General features: G+C 31.5%; 1 protein-coding gene and 1 long non-coding RNA gene across 3 annotated transcripts in view; one reads left to right on the top strand and one right to left on the bottom strand.

Annotated features, from left to right (window-relative positions):
* The window catches only part of LOC106669246 (protein son of sevenless), a 29640-nt gene that overhangs the window by 4332 nt on the left and 2621 nt on the right, over positions 1 to 22687 (bottom strand). Inside the window, exons 1-22 of one of the 2 annotated variants that reach the window (XM_014398582.2) lie at positions 15227 to 15640; positions 12707 to 12873; positions 12540 to 12639; positions 12392 to 12475; positions 12254 to 12334; positions 6840 to 7064; positions 5977 to 6117; positions 5716 to 5913; positions 5540 to 5658; positions 5336 to 5466; positions 5063 to 5275; positions 4036 to 4153; positions 3680 to 3836; positions 3511 to 3618; positions 3321 to 3439; positions 3088 to 3244; positions 2915 to 3022; positions 2679 to 2834; positions 2430 to 2612; positions 2252 to 2369; positions 2017 to 2186; positions 1830 to 1946 (exon numbers count right to left, since the gene is read on the bottom strand). In XM_014398582.2, the coding sequence (XP_014254068.1) occupies positions 1830 to 1946; positions 2017 to 2186; positions 2252 to 2369; positions 2430 to 2612; positions 2679 to 2834; positions 2915 to 3022; positions 3088 to 3244; positions 3321 to 3439; positions 3511 to 3618; positions 3680 to 3836; positions 4036 to 4153; positions 5063 to 5275; positions 5336 to 5466; positions 5540 to 5658; positions 5716 to 5913; positions 5977 to 6117; positions 6840 to 7064; positions 12254 to 12334; positions 12392 to 12475; positions 12540 to 12639; positions 12707 to 12873; positions 15227 to 15337 (3081 nt within the window). In that variant the 5' untranslated portion in view covers positions 15338 to 15640. Of the gene's footprint in view, positions 1 to 1829; positions 1947 to 2016; positions 2187 to 2251; positions 2370 to 2429; positions 2613 to 2678; positions 2835 to 2914; positions 3023 to 3087; positions 3245 to 3320; positions 3440 to 3510; positions 3619 to 3679; positions 3837 to 4035; positions 4154 to 5062; positions 5276 to 5335; positions 5467 to 5539; positions 5659 to 5715; positions 5914 to 5976; positions 6118 to 6839; positions 7065 to 12253; positions 12335 to 12391; positions 12476 to 12539; positions 12640 to 12706; positions 12874 to 15226; positions 15641 to 22687 lie in introns of those variants that run through there. The other variant, XM_014398583.2, reaches the window with a different exon arrangement.
* Positions 19342 to 22687, top strand: part of LOC106669247 — a 46015-nt gene continuing 42669 nt past the window's right edge. Inside the window, exon 1 of the long non-coding RNA XR_001340907.2 lies at positions 19342 to 20190. This is a non-coding gene — a long non-coding RNA (uncharacterized LOC106669247). The remainder of the gene's footprint in view (positions 20191 to 22687) is intronic.

Raw genomic sequence — 22687 nt, 5'->3', positions numbered from 1 at the left:
CCGCCCGTCTCCACGGAGCGAAGCCGGCAAATTCTCGGCGTAAGATGGTATGTTTATTGTCTCTCTTTTATGTGTTTTGTTTCATTTTCTTTCTCTTTGTGTTTTTATTGAGTTAAAGTTTGAAAATAAATTTTACACAGGACAAACAAAAAGTTGAATTACAAGATTGACCTCACCCTTTTTCACACCAACACAACTTTTTTCCCGTTTAATATAAAATTCTGCATTTCGATTCAAAGTAATAAAGAAAAAGTAAAAAAGAAAATACCTTGAAAACAATTTCTCCAATGAGATTACAATTTTTTTCTTTTTACAAAGTTTAAATTTAGCAGTTTTTGAAAGACAGTTTTTTTTTAATCAATAATTAAATTGAGTATTCTAGAAGAGTGCCTTCTTAAAGGAAATTTTAAAAAATAAAAGCTCTTTTCAATGCTTTTTTAGGATTTCCCCAAAAATGAATAGAGAGCTATGAGTAGATTTATAACAAAAGCCATAATTTAAAAAAAAAAATGTTGAATATCTGCAAAAAGGATGAGAATCGTACCATGGTCCATATGAACTTTTTTGTTGCATTTAAGGTGTAGAAGCAAAACTGCTTTACACTTCCTGACCATTTATATATTGTTTTTATTGATTGTAATAAAATTTGGTATGTATCCCTGAAGAAAAGAGGCAGATAGGAAAAAACCTTTGAATCAGTTCATTATTTCTTTGTCCGAATCAATCGACTGAAGGAAAAGAATCAACTAACAAAAAAGGGAAGAGTAGCAACTTTGTGACCAAAAACAAAACATTTCCTCATGAAGTGGAGATTACGTTGGGGCTGAAATGATAAGTGATGATAATGAAAAGTCGATAGCCCCCAGGGCCCAACCTTGGTGGCTGGACAGATAAAACCGAGGTCTTATCCCAGACTGCTAACACCCGGGGTGGGTGAGTCTCAAGGCCTGTCAATAGTCTGTTGTAAATTACAAAAGCTAGAATTGCCGGTGAGCTGCAAGAAATGACAGGTCCAAATCTGTACATGCGTGTATATACAATGTTCCTTTTAGATGGCCCAGTTGGATTTCTCTTGAACCAATGATGGTATAAAAAAATACATGTTTAATATTTTTTAGTCTACTTTCAAATTTTTTTTTTTTTGGAGAAAAATTATACAAGGTACCTCAGGCCTGATCTTACATCATCTACATCTACCTCAGGCCTAGTTCAACTTCAAAATTTCAAATACAACCCTATACATCCTGACAATAATTTTAAGGGATTTTTAACACTGAACGCAATGGTGCAATCGGATTTTAAATTGGTCAAAAAATGACAAAGTTAGGGAAAAAAAGAAACCGGCAGCATAATTTCAATGTGGAACTGAATAGTTTACTTCGCGAAAATCCGAATTCCTCTCCGAAATGTTGGAAGGGAAACTGTCATTTTTTGATGTTTGTTGTCATTTTCTAATTGCACCACTGTTTCAACATAAAAAATCCTTTAAAACGATGTCTCTGGATGTATATGGTTGTATTTGAAATATTGAGTTGAACCGGGCCAGAGGTACCTTGTATAATTTTTTTTCCAAAAAAAAGGTAAAAATTTGAAAGTAGACTAAAATATATTAACATTTTTTTTTTTTTAACCATCCCTAACCATTGGTTCAAGAGCAATTCAGATGGGCCATCAAAAAGAACACCTGGTATGTACGTGCATGTGCAGATTTGAGCTTAATTAGCTTAACTTAATCTGTAAATTTTCTCATGATAAATTCCCAAATTAAAATCACATAATTTTTAATCTTATATTTTTGCTATAAATTTATACTAATTAAATTTACTTACAAAACGTTGGGCTTGACGACAGCTTCTTGGTTCTATGACCAGAGATTTATTATAAAGATAATTACTTATTTCAGCATCTTCCATTCCTTCGAAAGGACATAGGTTTTCTAAAAAATTCTATAAAAAACAGCAAATTAAGAAAAAGCTAAACTGTAAAATCGTAAGCTGAGTTTAAAATTGTATCTACCCTTATTCTTGGTTCAACACTTAGGCAATATGGTTGGTTTTGATATTGTTGAATTTCTCCTGTTATTTCTGCAACTTTCCTTCTTTTACTGAAGTTTATCAGTTGGGGTTGTGATGGAAGTGTGTCCGGATTTCCTTCTTCAATATGCAATATATTGGTCAAATACATTCCTAAATACAATTTTTCCGTTAAATTCAACAATGAAACAAGAACGATAGATAAGAATGAAAAATACCAAAAAATGGGACACATGGGGGATTGATAGACCTCAACTTTTCTTGATATTTTCTGAAGTGATCATTGCTCAAATCTCTAGCTTCATCAAGAGCCTTTTCTAAGCGTGCAGAAATTTGCTGAAAAGAATATTTTATTATTTATTGCAGACTTTTTTTTTTAAAGAATAATAAATGTACCTGGAAAGTACATTTAAGCCTGTACACGGATGCTGAGCCCATAGCGGAAACTATGGCAAGAACACCATTGAAGTTATTCAATTCTTGAAGAACAATCATAACTTCTATCATTCTTGACACTATAGCTACCCGCTCATCGACATTTTCAGCTTCGACAATATTTTTTTCAACCCATCTAGTAAACTAAAAATATATCAATTAATTAATAATTGAAAAACAAATTCTGTAATTAAAGTTAGGGATAGATACATTAGTTGTGTGCTTGATCATTCTCAACAGGTTCGGGGAGGTTTGCTCTTTGTCCTTTTTCGTCCAAACACTACCAACTAGTTCAGAGGGTTTTACAGCTCGGTATAAATCAAATTCGAGAAGAGTCAGTTGTCTCGCTACTTCTATCGGGTGCAACTATTAAAAACAAAAAATTATTAATTAAAAAAAATATATACATATCCAAAATAAAGTGAATTCATCTAAACAATAAATACCGTTAAAATGTTCCACTCTTCTTCGCTGCATTTTATATGCCATTCTATAGGTGGAGGAGAGTGATTAAATGCAAAAGTCCGTTCCCTTTGTTGATCCGTAGTTTCGCACTGTGTATAAAATTATCAAAAAGTAATTAACATACTGTTAAAGCGTACAAAAATTTAGATAATACCTTGCGTTGTATTATTTTCGAAACAGAATCGACCCATTTTCTCATAGATTTAACATTGACCGAGTCTAAAAATGCTTTCAAATCTTCCAGTAATTTTTTATCGCGCTCAAAATCATAAAAATGGTGATCAACCCAATGTCTAAGAACATTCAAAACCCTAAAAATGTTAAGATTAGTTTTATTTTTCCTTCTTGCTTAATCTACCCGGTAAAAAAATTGATAAAAATACAAACCTGAATTGAACCGGTTGGCAATACTTTTCCCTGTATCGCTTCATATCCTCTCTAAAAAAATTCTTGTCCTCTTCAGGTGCTGGTATGTGAAACCGTTCAATTAGTAGAGACAGCAGTTCCTAAATATTTATATACATTATGTATAACGATCAAAAACTTACATATGTATGTAAATTTATGAAATCGGTACCTGAGGTGAACAGAAACTTCTATACGTAGTCAAAAACGTTCTAACAAACATTGGATCTGTGTAGATGTGGTAAGTCAGCCTTTCGACAAGTTTACACAGTGTAGCTCCCTAGGAATAAATTATGAACAGGGTAAGAGTACGATTGTAATATTTTTAACGTAACAATTACTTTAATAAGCGGGACACCGGAGTTTTGCCTTTCTTCCAAAACTATGTTGTCCGAAGAATCCGCCTCGGCAAACCTATAAATCTGGGGTGACGGTAATTTCAAAGGGTGCTTTTTCTCTTCGTTGAGCAGTATACTGTCTAATGTTCTCTCAAGCATGCTGTAATTAAGCAAATAATATTAAATTATGTCTTTTAAGAAGGAAAGGTTAGTCACGGGTAAGTATCGAACGCACAACTTTCAGATTAGTCCACAGGCTATACTGACCCAATGACCAACCTTGTCTTTTTTCATTAATTCTAATTATTACAATACTATACTTCTTACAATAGTGAAGATTATGTTTTATATTTTACTACCTTTTTGTATTAAGCATAATCAAATCAGCCATCCAATTATTTTTCTCTTCAGCAGATTTCGCAACAAGTATTACTGCAGGTGGGACACGTGGTGAGATCACAAAAGCATTTTTTAATTCTACAAAAAAAAAATATTGCAAAAACTTTGCACTGGATGAACAAAAATTAGTTGTACTGATTATTAGAGAAAATTAATGCAAGATTAAATGGTCACAACTATAATTTATTCACTAATTAATAAAGGTAATAATTTTTCTATCTGTTTGGTACTGATCTATGATTATAAAATGTGTTGGGGTCTGCAAGGTAATGAACCTTTGAGTATGGTCAACTCCTTTTTAGGTATTTCATCAACCATTGAAGAATTTTATTCTGCTAAATTACACCTGACATTCAAAACGAATGAGAATAATCTAACTGAAAAATCGCAGGCAATCAAGATATTATAAAATTATTGGATTTATAGCTTTCTGATCCTCCTGGTCTGCCTTTTCTCCCTGGATTTGTCTGTCAGACATTTCAGCATTCTGCTCTCTTTAATGTTCGTTTTTCAGTCTGATCAAAGACGACCAGGGTACAGATTCATCACTTCACAGTACCTTCACAATTTTAGAATTATTAATTTTCTATGAGATTAGATTTCTGAGGGGTGGCAGTGGCCAAAACGGTTTAAGCGTTGACACAGCGCTCATCACTGTAAGGTAAAGGTCCCGGGTTCGAATCCAGCGGTCCTTCATTCGAACCCGACATACTTACAAATGAGCTTTATTGCCAAAAACACCTGCACCCTAAGGGTTCATATTATAACCTAATAGTTGAAATATCTTAGTAAAAATAAATAAATAAATTACATTTCTGCATCAGCATAGAAATTCGATAGTAACGACTACCTTTTATACCTAAAGGCTTAAGATGAAACAAAATTTTTAAATAATCCAGGTTGCACATTTCAACTATGACTAGGCTCAAGTTGACATATTAAAAAACTGCCAAAAAAACTCTTACTATTTATTAAATGAAATCTCACCTTCTGACTCTTCCCAATCGGTGATTTCAACTTTCCTAATAAAAAACCTTTCTTTAAGTCTATATTCAGCAGTCGAACCACCTAATGGTGCAGTGACAGATACAGCTGTCCTCTTTGTATTTGGTTTGCATAATACTAAAACGCCATCAAACAGGAACACTCTCCTCTCAGTCAAACGCCTCCCTTTGGTTGACCATTTACCTAGCATATCCTCTGCAACACACAAAATATTTACGTGAAAATTTGATTTATTATTGTTGACTTAATATTTACCTCTAATTAATTCATTACAATACTGGCCGAGATCTTTGACATCCCATCCGTCTATTGTTTTTTGAAGTTCATTGGTTTTTTCTAAGGCCAATTGTCTTCTAACACGACCGTTTGTTCGGACAGGTGTTTCCCTGAACATTTAAATTTACAAACTGAAAATATTTATTAAAAAAAAAAAAAAATTAATAAGAAAAATCCATTCACCTCTTTAACAAGTTGTTCACTTCTGGTGATGTCAATTCCATTTGTAGAGGTCTCAAAACCCCTTCAACTTGTTTCAGACTTTCCCTATCATCATCTAAAGGTGTTAAACGATGCAGTATCTACATAATACATAGAATTAACCCCGATTCATCATGTACACTCTAATAACAACATACCTTAATATACTCAAAATAAATTAAACAGTGAGAGATGGGTGCAATGACTAGTTTAGGTAGGTAGTACTTGACTGCTTCCCGGAAACCCTGACCGGCTGTCGAGACTTTTGGGTTACTGGCTAAAGTAGCCAAAGCTTCTAACCATTTGGAACTAACGATTTCTTTTGCATATCTACCATAAACATCGAATTCTTCAGCCTAGAAAAATCATATTTTTAATACATATTAACTAAATAATAAAATAATAAATGTAAATCTTACTTCTGCAAGCTCTTCGAAACAACTTCCTAATGCAGGAACTTGGCGTTCTTCACTGATTTCTAACATATCTTCTAGAGATCCCATAAGCGTCACAGATAAATCGTAAATTTCCATTATATTGTTAAACATAGCATCCAGCTCCTATTGATTGCTCAGAATTATTATAAAATGAAATATTACCTCCTATCTTTAAATAATAGTTTTAAAAAACCAAATTTTCAAAGACCATTTTTTTTATTATAGGGTGAGCAAGAAAATTAAGTTGCTATTTTATTTTATTTTTTCACCCTTGGGGTGCAAGAGTAGTCTATTTGTAAATGATACGAAGCAGGGCGGCTGGATTCGAGCCCAGGACCTTGTCAACCGTTGTGGCTACCAACATTCATTGAATTTACCTATATTTATTTTTCCATTGTCATTTCAAAAAATCAAGCAGGGTTCAAGGAGACTATCAATCCTACCAAAAATACTCAATGAACAAACTAGTTTTGACACAGGCAAGTGGGAATTCCACAAGTTAATAAAATTGAAAGTGTTGCCTGAAAACATGCTGAGGGCTCCTTAAAAATCAAAGTGATGTATATTTAAATTTTAAAAGTATTATAAGCAATGAAAAGAGGATTTGCTGGTCTGCTTATCCTCGCTCGGTTGGTTTGTCAGACGTGTTTTCGCATTTTGCCATCGTCGGTGTTGTGTCTAGGGCCCAGGATTTATTTCAATGATTGAAATCGATTTTTTGAAAATACAAAACTTATATAAAAGTTAAATCTCTAGATTGTTTTTATTTATTTCTTGCTCACCCTAATACCAAATTAACGTTTTTCTCAAAAACCGAAGAAAATAAGAAAGATAAAAGACCTTACCTTGTTGTGCCCAGGAGGGATGAGTCGACAAATTTCTTCTCTAAAAACTTTAATTATCATATGTAAATTCCTTAAATGCTGTTTTTCACACTGCAGGAGATCTTTCACAACTTCTTCGTATGTCAAACTGACCCTCGAGCTCCTCCCCGAGCCAATCAAGCCACCTTCAGATTCATTTTCCATGTCCAACAGACCGTCGTCTTGTGAAAACATATCCATAAGGACCTAAAATAGTTTATAACTTAGGTAATAATTGAACTGAGTTTATTCAGAAAACTCTTGGGCTGTTCAGACAGTAAATTCTGTCACAAACTAAAGTAAAATGAACCATACCTTAAAAGTAGGAATCAAAATTTGAATTTTTTTTTTAAAGTTTTTACTTAAAAACTATAAAAAATTTATATTACTAAACAAATCACACTAAAAGCATGAAATTGTTTATATTAAAAAACACAAAATTATGTTTAGAATGTGAAGTGTGTTTAACATTAAAAAAAAAAAGAATCTCTACTCTAAAAAATTAAAGTAGTGGGTTTCTTTTAATCTTAGCTCACACTTTCTATACCATAAACCATAAAAAAGATACTATATATCAATAAACTGATATCATTTACTACATTCACTTCTATTAAAAAAATTGAGTTTTCAGTCTTGAATAAAGGCGGTTCAACATACCTGGACTATAATTTAAGGAATTTAAACAAAACGTAAGTGTAAACATAGAAAAAAAGGTAAATCTATCATTTATTGATTTAAAATGAAATATGTACAACATGCTGTTTTATTTTTATTTATTTTTTAATCAACAGTTTTCTAAGGATAATTTTTCTACAAATTACCATTCCGGATAACGGGAGAAATCTTCAAATAACATGCAAAAACTGGAAAAAAATGCAGAAGGTTCAAAATCCTATCTCTGATTAAAGATGCGTAGCATTTTCTGTTAGTAATTACTATGCTACAATTAAGGGATCACGGTGGTGGCTGAGTTAGGTAAGCTTAATTTAATTTTTACTTTTTTATATGATTAAGCATATTTTTGAATTTACACAACCATTAATGAGCTATGGCAAATATTTTCACTCAAATAAAATTTATAAACATTATATTAAAATAAAAAATTCTCTTAAATTCATTTAATTACAAATATTTTAAAAATTGTAACTTACATGAAAACTTATAGTTCTTAATTATGGGTGTTGACTAGTTTTTAAAATATATTTAAATTACTTAAAAATTTAAGAATAAACAAAATAAAAAATAAAATCAGATACTTATTGGAAATAAATAAAATACAACTGAATCAAAGAGAGTACAGGGTATGACAATATCATAATTATAAAAAAATATGGCTTTTATTGGGTTGTCCGGAAAATAATGCAGGATTTTGGTATTAAACAAAAAAAAAGAAACTAGTTACTTTAAAGCAATGTTCTTTAATCAAAATAATTTCCCNACCAAACAATATCATTTGGAAGAGGATTAATAAGTGTTGACATTCATACAAATGAGTAATCCTGTAAACGTAAACAGAATATTTTATATAGATTTTTTTAATGAAAACTTAAAATCCTGCATTATTTTCCGGACAACCCGATATTATTAATGGATTTATGAGGTTTTTATACTTTATGGTTTTTGTTTAAGTTAACCTTCATCCAATTGAGTGGACAGCACAATTTTTTTTTTTTTCATTTTGACGTGCATTATACCCTAAAGCATGGAGAGAGGCTGAGGAAGTTGCAGGTATCTCAAGTTGGACATTTATCCGTTAAATCTTCCACCTCTGAACCGTACCTTTTACTTTTTCAAAGAAGACAGGTGTTGATTTGATGGATAAACTGCCTTCTTTCAAGAAGAAAAGCGAAAATATTTTATACTTGAATCAAGATTTAATTACAAATTTCTTTGTATAGCTGAGTATTATTTGATAAGTTCTGAATAGTTGAGTATTATTTGGACAAAAAAGGAGAGAAAAAAAAGGCAAAAAAAATAATGGGACTACAAGTTTGGATGCCATATGACAAAAGAATGATTTTTATTTTCTACAAAGAAGAAGGAAGCAGTTGTAGACCTGTCATATGATTGTTGCGGTGACAAAAAAAAAACATTCAAGTCATCGACTACAATTTTACAAAGGTTGTAATTATAAAAACACAAAAATAAAAAAGAAACTTAAGGAATGAAAATGAATAACCCATTTTCAGTCCTACAAGTTTCCTAATTTTTTACGTCTTTACTTTCTTGCTTCGTACTTGTAAGTTTTGGTATTTTATTTTAATTTCCTCTGATTTTTGTAGTTCCCCAATAAACCTATCAGGTAAGTTAATTTATTCTATTACAATAACAAGAAAATGAAGAAAACCCAATGAAGATGGTAAAAAATATAGAAGGTTAAAGTGCCATCCGGGATAGCAGACTGCGTGAGTGGATGAAGGTTGTTAATGTGTTAGAAATAACTGAAATAATACAGTTCAACTTATTGGTTCACTTTTCAATGCATACTTTACTTTAACAAGTTATTAGTTTTATGTTGGTAAAAGTGCCTCTAAAATAAAATCTCCTATAAGGCTTAATAAGACTTAAAAAAATGGTTTATTAGAGATTTTAAAGTTATGCTGTTTTGTCTCACAGTTTATTTTATAACAGGTATAAACTAGTCTTACGGGAACTATAGAAAATGGCCTAATGTAACATGCAATTTCATTAAAATGAATTCTACCTGATTAACTTTCTCTTTTTGGCTGATCCAAGAAAGTTGAAACAACAATTTTTTATTATTACAATGAATTGTTTGCTTTGAAAAATTAAAGTAAAAAAAAGAAAACTAAATCATAATACATTCAATTTTTGAAGAAATTTAATTTCTGACTGGCTCACACACAAATAAATATTCAAGTTGTATAACTTCTTCAATAGATGAGACGAATTTCTTTAAATATTTGAATTTTTAGACCATCCCCAAACATTCTGTCTGCCTACTCCCGCTGATGTCTAATAGACAAAACTAACAGAATGGACTGACCAGAGTGATTAGGTACAATCATCCTATGAGGCATACGCCTCATATTTCAAAACTTAAATTTGTTCTAATAATAAAGGCATTTGCCAATAAAAGTTGCAATGACGAACTTTGGATGAATGTACACAACATAATGACTTGAATCTAACAAAATTATTTTTATTATTTAGTATACTTTATTATTCTACTCCTTGTCAACGTAAACTCAAACTTATAAAAAATAAGTCGTTAATATATTATTTGTAACCTTATGTGCCAATTTTCAGCCCCATGCTTGATTTAAAGCTTTATTTATAATTCTGTATATTTCTTAGACTTTAAATGAAATGTTTCAGGTTAAGACGACCTAAAGCGGGGAACACACCAACACAATGCAACGCATTGTGACTGATGCCACCCGACATCAATCCAATGTCCAATTTTCTGTAAGATTGTATTATCCCCGTGCACATTTGCCTGACGTGACATGCCACTCTACTCTAGGCTAACTCGGTGATGAAACCAATTTCCCACTGTACAGATTTTCATCGAGTAGCGTCGAATATACTCAAAGACAAAAAAAACCCATACCCTCCTATTTTTAAAGAAACGATAAAAAAATGTAAGATCTGACTTTTTTAAAAAGTTTAAAGATTACTCATATTTTTTGTTGTTTATTTTACACTATATGTATTATTTTTGTCATTATATTAATATGTTTAATACACCATACTTATTTTAATGTAAACCAAATTAAACAAGATCAAAAATTCGTTAGTTTTAATCAAAATTATTTAATTATGATGGTTTGACATAAAATTTATCAAAACACTGGAATACCATTTAGTGATAGAATTAATTTTACCATTTATTTATTACTTGATTTTGCTCAATTAAGAGCAAAACTAGGTTTTAAAAAATTGTTAGTTAAATTTTATCCATTTACTAAACGATTTTCAGTATTTTGGTGAATTTTCTTTCATATTTATTTAGAAATCGTGAGATGCGGTCTGGTGTGATGTAGGTTTCAGAAAAACATTTTCTTTATCGTGCCAACATTTCGATCTTTACTGAGATCATCTTCAGGGCCTGGGATTTACAAACATTGTTTACATATAACAATTACATTTTGGATGTGGAAAAGGGAATTTATACAATGCAAAATATATTTTTTATATATTCAATCAAAGTATTTCTATTCACTCAAAGTGTTTGTCTTCTGTGTAATTGTGCCATTCTTGCGTGTCGTGTCGAGAGTGCCAGTGAGATTTTGCTATTTTGTGTTTATACACGTTGGATTTTGAAGGGGTGGGGAAGGAAGTCGGTATAGAAAAGACAATTTTGTATAAGGCGTTGGCTTCTTTGAGGTGAAAAGAGCCGATGAAGGGAAAAAATGTTTCGGCCAGATTATCCTTTCAGGATTATATAGAAACGGATAAATAGGAAAAGGAAAGCTAAATTGTTGGGAATGTGAAAAATATTTGATGTGTGGAATGTAATGTGATGATATAGGTATGTTATCTGTATTAAATTTGAATATCATAATTAATTTTTTTTAAATAAAACTCATGAATTTAAAATCTAATTTAATTTGGTTTATATTAAAAATAAGTATCTTGTAATTAATAGAAAGGTAAAAATAAATATAGGTTGAAATAAACAACAAAATATGTCCGGGGTGCGGTTTTTTGTCTTTTAAGTGTATATATGTTAAATATGGTAAATGGTATATAATTCATGGTATGAACTATATAATATACTATGTAAAATTTGTATTAGTTTTCCTGATGCATTCTTCTATTGCACCATGGAGATAATCAAACTGCTGTTTTGTCATAAAAAAAATATAAAATACTGAATTGATATTTTCAAATATAGAAATCGGCATATGGTATTTGCTAGATACACCTCTAGTGAGGATCACTTCATGAACCTGAGGTTTTTCCGCTTGATGCTGATGCCATTATTTCCATGTCATCATATTCTTCTCAGAGCTAAGCATTTTGCGAATGCTAGTTTGATAAACACTATCGTCTGTCGTGTGGTGTGTTTTATGTGTGCACCCCACCGACATACAATCAGACATCAAGAGTGTTGGGTTGATCCCCGCTTAATAATAGCTGTTTTTTTTTTGTTTTTTTTTTTCTTTTCAATTATACTAAAGTTGTCTTATTAATTAACAATACCTCTTGTCTAAACTACTCTAAAATTATGCTAAATTATTAATATTAAAAACAACAACGAACAATTGAATTTTTTCCCATTAGTGTATTTAAAATTTCCAATTAAATAAATTAACTATTGTATAAAACGATTTAATAGACAAGAAAAAAAAGAAAAAACATTTTTCCCAACATGCTCATTGTTAAAATAAAACATGCACAGAAAAAAATAATAATACACCAATTCTGACCTTGTCAGCACACATGGCCACTCTGATGTCTTGACAGGTAATTTCCACATGACGAATGTTTTTAACATAATTGCCAGCCAACTACAAAACAAATAATGAAGAAATTCCATAATTAAAAAATAAATAAAATAAATATACTTTTAATATATCAGCAGAAATATATTCTAAAACAGCGACGATGTAGAGGGATACTTGTGTGTCAATTTTGTATTGTAGAACTTCCTGTAATAAATTTATATTAATTTAAAAAAATATTTTTTTTGTTTCTCTTTTATTTAAATATTACTTTTTGTAAGAGTTGGTGCAATTTTTCAACAGGCAAAACTAAAACTTGATTTTTCTTGTTTCCTTTTTCTAGTGCATTTTTTGCATCACTCAAAGCCCATCTGTAACGGAAAGTATACAATTAGAATCTATTTTCATCCACAAACAATAAATTTCGTTGGTACGTACTTGTCGATCGGCTTAGGAAATGTTCTCATAACCCTTTCTTCAACATCTGCAACCCGATGTGGCGACGGTCTGGTACATAGCATGCCAAGTAGCCGAAGAATTAAACCTTCTACATAATCCAGTGCATCGTCCTTTGCTCGTAACGATGGATGTACTTGTTCCAACACCTAGAAATGCCCAAAATCAACTTTTTAACTTATAATATGGACAAATACGTGACCAAAACTCTGCATACAGACAAAACAGGTTAAGACGTGCTAAGTGTTATAAATTTATAATGATTGAAGTATATGATCGCAATTACAAAGAACAGAATTGAGAAATGAACTAAAGATGTGAACATAAAAAAATTAATTAAAGTTACAATGAAGTTTAACGTTAGCTACTTGTATAGCCATGATTAAAGTCATAAAAGAAATATATATAATAAAAAATATAAAAAATTGGAAAATGTAAAACAAATCTATAAAGCATCATCAAGCATAACAAATTAAAACTATTATTCATTTGTTTTGATGTTCTAGCTCCATATAGAGAATTGAACAAGGTTAGTTATATACAAAACATTATTTACAGAAAGAAAACAAATAAAAAAACATGTAAATACAACTCATCTAACTAGTTGGCTCATAAACACAGATCTTTATAGGAAAAGAAAGTCTAAATATTTATAAAAATTTTTAAACATTTTCTCGGAACATCGATCGTTAAATGGGTAAAGCTTCTTCAGCAACCATTTAAAAGTTGTTTCCACAAATTTCCATTTTATGTGCACTGTGCTCTTTTAAAGTGTAACTAAATAATTAAGTTAGATTTTGTAAAGCCTCTTACAATAATTACGTACTCAGTAGGTCTCAATGCCCAAATTTAATTATTGTACCTTAATAAATTGATTCTAATTGTATTTATCAAATTGGTTTCCAAGCAATAATGTTATCTCTTACGTATGTATATAAAAGTGTGTTTGCAAACTGGCGATAAATATTGCATAGTCTTTTATTTTAAAAAACAAATTTGACAAGGAGATTCCCGCTCTACTCTTAAATATTTATAAAACAGTAATTAGAAAACTAGAATGATTTCAAACTGAATCTTTTTTAATATTATTTTATTAATGTGTGGTGACTAGTGACCGTTAGTCGATGATTATTCAAAAATCGTCAGATGCGGTCTGGTGTGATGTAGGTTTCAGAAAAACATTTTCTTTATCGTACCAACATTTCGATCTTTATTGAGATCATCTTCAGGGCTCAAAGTGTTTGTTTTCTACAAAATTGTGTCATTCTTGCGTGTCATGTTGAGAGGGTGAGAGTGAGAGATGAGGGCACTCAACACAATATAATCTTAACGCATTTGTTCATTGGCATAATTGCAACTTATTTAGAGTGAAAAACAAAACGTGAAAAGTTGTTTTTCAAAAATGAGAACTGAGGATAAAATTAAACCGGTTCATTCTATTGACGGCAAGCAGGTGGAGGAAGTTTTTAAGATACTAGATTTTGGGGTAATCTTTTAACAATCAATGCAACTTCTTACACCATGTTGGGTGTTTTGCCCCTTTTTGCTATTTTCCGCTGTTATCATTATTTTATTAATATTATTCATCCTATTTGTTTGCACTAGGCTGAATAAACAGTTTATAAGAAAAGAAACAAATAACAAATGTTAAAAGTCCTGAAATTAGCAAATATGAAAAAGCCAAAACTGGGTATTTTGCTCCTTTTTGCCATTTTCCACAGTTATCGATATTTTATTCATATTACACATTCTGTTCATCTGGACTAAGCAGAATAAACAGTTAAAATAAAACAAAAAAAGTCCTGAAATTAGTTGAAACAAATTAAGCTAATTTTGGGTTGATAGTGAAGAAGAAGAGAGGATTTTTGTTGAAAGCTCATCACCTGTTGCTGCACTTGTTGAGATGCGGAAACTTCTGTCTGGATATAGTTAATACATTTTATTTTTATTTAAGAAATCGTAAACTTTTCAAAAAGCATGATTAATTCTCAATGTAAAAAGAAAATTTTGCCAGTCGGGATCAACCTTACATTACTTTATAGTTTCTTATAGAAATCAAAAATTTTTGTGTTGACAGTGAAAAAGAAAAGAGGATTTCTGTTGTTGCATTAGGTGATGTGTGGTAACTTCTGACTATATANCATGATTAATTTTAAACGTAAAACGATAATTTTGATAGTCGAGAAGATTACGGAGCTTAGACGAAAACGTAAACAGAAATACAACAATAACAAAGGGCCTGCGATTGTTGACCCGACGGATCGGGCATTGACGGCGTCTAGAAACCATCCGTAAACGGACACATTGATAAGAGTAGACGATGGCTCCAACGCCGAATACTCGGTGTGTAAAGTTCGATTATGGTAATGATTTATTTTCCAATTGTCAATCGACGATGGGAGAAAAAAAATACGCCGAATCTATCTCAAAACAGAGCCCAAGGTTAAAAAGAGAGAAGGAACAGCTGTAAAGTATAATGCAGGAGTGAGTATCGGCCTTTACCTTGCGCAAAGAGTTGACGAAAACTCCCTTCCATTTAGTTGCGTTTTCTTCTTTTTCGAAGTCATAATTGCACGAGTCGGAGGCAAGAGGGATGGAAAACATATCTCTCATTTATCGGATATTTAGAAAAATCTCTTACGGCCGATAAAACATCCATTTAGCAGCCATGTTTGATGACGGAAAATATGACATTGACAGAAGAGAATAATTGTAATAAAAGTCTTTCGGACCGAACTAAATCCACCGACGGCACTCCGATTGCGTTCATAACGTCGTCCTTACCCAAAGGCAATCCTATTAACGGGATATTCGATAAACGGCTCACAATGTTTATAAACACGGAGTCGAGTAGGACCGGATAATATGGACCCGACTTGTAGTACAATATCGCTCTCCGCGCATGCGTTTTTTATTGTTATCTCCTTGATCGATAGTCAGATACGTTTTTGGATACCTAAGCGGTTGGCAAGCCTGGACGATCCAAAAGGCGTTCGTGCCGCCGGCCGACGACCCATCCACAAACCCGCCCAATAGGTTTATCAACATTATCATTCAACTTCACATTTGGTGCTTCTCGAACATTGACAAAAGCACATCCTCTTCACATTTTTTTAATTTAAGAAGGAGATCTATCACTTTATGCCTTCTCAACTCGATGTTTTTATATGCCTCGCGCAGATTGTTGCACAAATGATCAATTTAAAAAAAATTAAATATCTATGTATCCTATATAAGGGCGTACAACCCTTTGTGGCTCCCAAATCCCCTGACCTCCTCAATAAGTTTATCCCAGAAATTCTTGCCGATTGCAAATTTCTTGAATATTCACATTGTCACGTACACCAAGGCTTCTAAGCTTAAGCTTCTGACCTCTCTGTTTTTGCCAAATTGTTTATTATCTTTACTGGCACTTTCCCCTCCTCCATACTCACACGACCAGCCCAGCTTAATCTTGATAACTTTATTGCATCTTTATTACATTTACGACGTTTGTTTCTTTGTACAGATCTAATTCTTGTAATTCTTCAAGAATTTGCTTACAGAGGTTAAAATTATTTTTCATGTGTCTTGATGATGATACAAGTTAGAATCATACATCAGTGCTGAGTGGATGATGGTTTTACTAGATTTTTTTTTTTTTTTTTTTTGCTGCAGATAAGGCAGCTTTTATATATTTTGAAAGGCCAAAGAGAATTGGACTTGTCCCGAAGGAGTGGATATTACTCTAGTTTTTTCAAGGTTGAATATCATAGATGTGGATTTAGATGTGAAAAAAATGAAGATTAGCAATAATTTTAACACAATGAATTGAAAAGGAAATAACATTTTTGCATAAACGCAAACAAATTATGAGTAAAATGGTATTTCTTTTATGGGTTGATAAAATCATGTTTGAGTGAAAAACCCAAAAACAAAGTGAGGCTTTTTTTAATACAAAATAAAGAAAGGATCTCGTCTATTTTTAAAAAAATCAATTGCAAATTAATAATTGATAATTAATAGGTTTAGTGAAACAAATTGATTTGAAAAATTATGAATGAAATGTCTTTTTTTTGAAAAATCTCCTTTACACTTTTTAGAGACAGCAAATAATTTTAAAAAATCTTTAGTGATGAACGCTGACAGATGAAGAAGATCAGCACAAAGATCATACCATCCAAAGGCAGTATTTTTTTCACAGGTTGCACAAACCCACAGGCCCTTCTAGTCGAAGTCTCTTTTTGTGGCCCTCATGAACATCACAATTATAAACACTATAGTTCCTACTACAAGCTATGATTCTTCTGCTGATCCCATGGGAGATGTTATTAAAGGAGATGTTATATTAGGAGTAGAAATGGTTAAAGACGTTGACTCTCTAAAAGATGTTAAACCTCCTTCCAGTCTTCCTCAGTGGGCCATAACCACATACAACATATAATATTTGGTTTGTCATTAATGGTAAGACCATGGTTAAGGCTGCTTCCTGCAAAGCAATGAATGCACTCTTTAGTTCTGAGAGTGTCCGTGCTATGATGTCCAGGCCAACTGCTGTATGGATTTGGTCATTATGGTTCCTAAGGTCTGGATGCCAGAATCACTGATTACTTTTTCCAAGGCGTGTTAAACACGAGGCAGGCTAGATACTAGTCAATTGCCTAGTCCTTTATCTGTCCTTAAATCAGTGGATGCATCGGCCTGGATCCGCACTTCCCATGTTTCACTTTCATTGTCATTTGCACCAATTTGGGGCAAATAGTGGAGGAGTGAAACAAATTTGCTCTTTGCATGTGGAGCACCCCCAGAACAGCCCAGGCATCTCTTAATTAATTAATTAATTGGTAAATAAATAAGAGAGATATACAAATATTAATACAGTGTTCCGGCAGATGGAGTACCCAGTTGTATTGTTTATTTTTTGAGTACATTTTTGTTTACACTATTATAACAGTGCTTATAAGTTTAATAACTTTATTAATTATATCATTAAAAATTAATATAAATAATTAATAAATAAGTTAATAATTATAATGGTATTACATAATTAATCGGAAAATAAATAATTTATGTAAATACTAATACAAATATTTAATTAATTATTGGTTAGGCCGTCAGACTCTCGGCTAGTTGGTCTCTTGGTTGTGGGTTCAATTCCCACTGTGCCTCTGGATTTTGTTTGACCCTTAAATGAATTTTAAACCTTTATTTAATCAATTGTTTTGTTCTTTATTTAGGAACATGTTTTTTATGTGTAACCCTTGGGTAAAATTTATTTGGAGTTGTTTGGTCTTTTGTATTTTTAAAAGTCATTTTTTTACATTCATAGTATTTTGTTTTTTATCCATGGTAAATTTTAACTTTTGTCCATGCATCATAATCGAATTTGTCCCAATCTACAAAAGGCAATGGAGTTGGCTTTTTATTTTATATTAATTTTTTTTAATTTATTTATTTTGGAGTACCATAACCATTTACTATAGATCTTTTATTTATTTATTTTATATATTTTATTTTAGTTGTTTTTATTTTTTTTCACTCTCATATTCATATATATTCACATACATTTATACACATACATACCTAGACATATACACATATTCATACATACATATACACAAATACTCATATATATTTGGACATACATGCACACATATGCAGACACATACCTACATGTACACATACATATATGTATACTCACATACTCATATATGTACATACATACACAATCCTTACTTTTTTCTGTAAAATCCAATAATTTAAATTAAATTAAAATTTTAATAAATGTGCTATATAAAACCCTAAATATGGGGATTATCAGGTCACTATTACAATTCATGTTGAGACACATGTTTGTACTCCTTCAATCTAATGATGAGAATTTATTGCTTGAAATCCGGATTGTTGTAAACAACAAATTCTGTAAGTAGAACCATAATTTTTTAAATTACAATTCTGCCCTTCAGAGATTTTCATATATTCAGATATATACCTACATATGCACATTCATATACATACATATACAATCATATACATATACACATATACTCATATATATCCGTATACACATATTCATACTTTTTTCTTTAAAATCGAATATCTGGTTTTTTAATAAATTTGTCATATAAAACCCTAATTATTAGAATTGTCGGGTCACTCTTGCAATTCATGTCGGGAGACGTGTTTGTACTCCTTCAATCTGATGATGAGCATTTAATGCTTGAAATCCGGATCGTTGCAAACAACAAATTCTGTGAGTAGAGCCATAATTTTTTAATTTGTTGAAGTGAGGAGCGGCCAAGAATGAGGTGGTTTAGAAAAACACCATTTTCATTTTTTGCCTATGTTTTAACCTTTATTCGGCTCATCTTCAGGGCAAAAATGTGGTGCTATTCTTGTGGTGTCAAATTGGTTTTGTGTGAAAGTGTTGTGCAAGAAGAAAGCACCAAACTTTATGCCCTGAAGATGCCCCGAATAAAGGTCGAAACGCATGGTAAAAAGGGAAAATGGTGTTTTTCTAAACTACCTCATTCTTGACCGCTCCTCACGACTTCAACAAATTATGAAACAACAGGTCATTAAGAAACTCACATAAATTTTTAAATTACAATTCTGTTCTTGTTTGGGGGGTAAAATTTGAAATGTGTTAACGAGTGTGCGGGAAATGTCTGGAGGGGATGAGAAGGGTGTGCGGTATAGAGAGTGGACACTCCTTGTTACCCCTAGATGAGAATATCCGACTTCAGTCTCTGCCCTATAACCGCCAGAAAGCGACACGACTCCCGTTCCCGTACAGTTACCTTTCACTTGACTCAATTTTAATTTTTCCCCGACAATCATTTTAAATGTATATCATATTAAGAACGAATTTCTTGGTAAGTCAAGTCTAAAATATAGGCATGTGTGGCTTGATTGTTTTGTGTACCGAAAATCCGTAGATGGAGTCGTGCCGAGTCCGGGCACGTTTCCCAGCTCGAGGGTTTTCCTCGTCGTAGAGGCGATTTCCCGTAGATTTACGTTCGTCTTAGAGGCCGGGCTCAGAGGCCGTCCGTCTTAGGCGACCCGTCCGACGACGTCGAGATCGCCGGTCCACGGTCCATTTATCCTCATGTAAAAATTGATCCGTTTATCAAGAGAGGGGGGCAAAGGGAAACCGAGATCCGTGAATACGATCGGATGAGGATTTTGCCGTAATTGGAAACGAGTGAGGACCGGATAAGAGGCTCTTATAACGGACACGATTCCGCCGGTTTCGTTCAAATTATAGATTTCTATTCTCCTGGAAACGCGCTCCCTCTCACGAGCTTAGCCTCTTTTTTTGGCAGTCGCCGAAAGATGGCTACCGGTCCGCCACCACTCAGACTTCTCTATTCTTCTTCGAACATTGATTTTCCTTTGCCCATCCGTAAATTTTCGGTTGTGTTTTCCGTTTTATAATTGTCAGGCCAGTTTACGCTTGTCCACGGCAAATATCCGACTTCCATATTGTAAGTAATCGAAACACAAATTTCAACCCTATTCTTGTATCGGTTTAAATTTTCTATTTAGACCGGTTTTTTTTTCTCTTTTTATTTTAACTTCTGCCCATTGGGAAATGTACATTTCGGAACGATTTCAGTCCGTTTTGAACCGTTGTTCTATTTGACGGCACTAGAGCCTCGTATACGACGATTTTCACTCATTTACTTGAGTTAGAGCAGACTTCCACACCCTCGACACCCCACCTTTAACTATATTTTGTTTACTGAATTTGCTGCCTTTTTTTCCCATTTAACTCAAATATTTAAGAATTCGCTTTATTTTTAAATAGTGAACAAGCTGTTCCGGTTTTGGCGTTATTTCAGTGATTTTTTTCTTCTTTCGAGCTGCAGATATTTTGTTATTTATTTTTATAATTTTGTAGTATTTTTGTTTAAATAATAAAAATCTAGACGCAATTTGGAATGTTTTTTTTAAAAATATAATTTACCTGCATGGCATATTTTTATTTTTATTATATTGTTTAAAAAATACACGTAGACTTGATATAACCATTTTTCCCTAGTTGATTTTTAAAAACTGTTAAAAATAGAAAAAATAAAAATTTCCACACTTGACAAATACAGTGAAATTCCTGATAAAATTAAAATCAGAGTCTAGATTTTAAGTTTTTATCGTTCTATGTAGTTTAGTTTTTAAGTTATTTCTATTTGATTTTGTTATTTATCAAAATATAAACTTTGATTTCTGAAGTTTCGTTTTGTTTTGTTTTTTCACTTCCCATTCTGTATTTACATTAATTTTTCCCCTAAATTTTATAATAAAACGCTGTCTTTTTTTTTTTTAATTGTTTTATTTGTATTTTTGTTATCCAAATATATCCAAGACTTAGTATTTAAAAGAGTGTGTGTGTTTTCTTTTGTTTGAATTGTAGTTGATATTTCGCCCAGCTTATCTTTCTAATAGTTGAGCAGTGTTAATTATATTTTTAACATACCATGAATTTTGTCTTATATCATTTTATACAATATCTTTGAAAAATGCAATAACCCTGACGCAGATACAATAGTACGCTTCCGGAAGAAAAAAATTCATTTTTCGATTTTGCATACAATAGTGAGTTGTATGCTTTAATTATGAGAAATTATTTCTTACCAAACTCCCTTTACAATAGTTATATTCGTTTTTTTTTCATATATTTATTTCTAGCTTACGATAACTTTACGGTCTCATAACAACTGAACGTTTTTCAAAAGAAACTGATTTTTTTATTTTAAACTAAAAAAAGTTCATGCAACTGCAAAATGTGCACTTGATAAATCGTTATTTTACAAAACCCTTAGTAATAACAAAATGAAAAAAATCCTTATTTTTCTATCCATGTTATACATAAGAATACGAAATATATTGATACATTTATCGAACAATGGATAATTGCCTATGATTTTTGTTTTGGTTATTTTCAATTTCACACAATATTGCCCATGATTTTTACAATTAACAAATTATAAACAAAGTATACGTCGTTCATACCGGTTAGCCGGTAAATTTATGAACGAAAATTTAGTAATAAAGTTGAATTTTGTTATATTGACGATAAAAGTAATTAAACTGAACTGCAAATTGTCGACAGTACAATGCTTTGTATTTTATAAAAAAGTTTATTTCTTTCTAATCTTCTTTTATATCAATATTAAGCGAATGGTTTTTTGATTGAGATTTTTAGAACGCTTTAAACTTGAAAATATTTTATATTTTGTCAAATGTGATGATCCATAGTTAGGATTAATTTATTTTAAACCAGACTATAATTGATATTTTAAACCTTACGTTTTAAACGTAATCATGAATAGCATATGCGTTAACGTATTGTAAAAGTGTGTTTGATTGATATATAAGGCTTTAAAGTAAGTAAATTGTGATTGTGATAAAGAAGCTTTAAAGTGTTTTAAAAGTGTCTATCTTTAAGATGGTATAAACTGAATAAAATTCAATATTTTAGTATTAAACTATTTCAAGAATGATTATTATTGATCTATTTAAAATTGTAATGTTTTTATGAAATTGATTTAAACGAGATAACTTGATATTTTTGGCTTTAAAACGTATAAAAATACTGGACAATTATTGTAATTTGAAGCTTGAAAGTGTTAATTATGATTGATATTTGAACTTGACTGTGACTAACTTTAAAGTGTTTTAAACCCGATATTTAATGACAATTAAAATTTAAAGAAGGTAGGTGGACATCTAGACTTTTATTAATAAATGTGTACCTAACTAACAAACAGATAATTGATAAAAACATAAGCATAGAAAATCGGTCTACCGAAGTTTAAATTATTTTAAATTTAATTTCAAGCTTTAAGACTGTATAAATTCAACAAAATTGGACATTTTTAGCTTTAAACTATTTTAAATGTAATTATTATTAATACAGTTATTGTAAAGTTGTAAACGTGATTAAATGACAGTTCAGCCTTAAAGTATGCATTTTATAAGCTT

This window comes from Cimex lectularius, unplaced genomic scaffold, assembly GCF_000648675.2.
Source record: "Cimex lectularius strain Harlan isolate CLEC.00 unplaced genomic scaffold, Clec_2.1 scaffold326, whole genome shotgun sequence".
In the NCBI taxonomy this organism is placed as follows: Eukaryota; Metazoa; Arthropoda; class Insecta; order Hemiptera; family Cimicidae; genus Cimex; species Cimex lectularius.
This window is presented reverse-complemented; position numbering and strand designations above follow the sequence as displayed.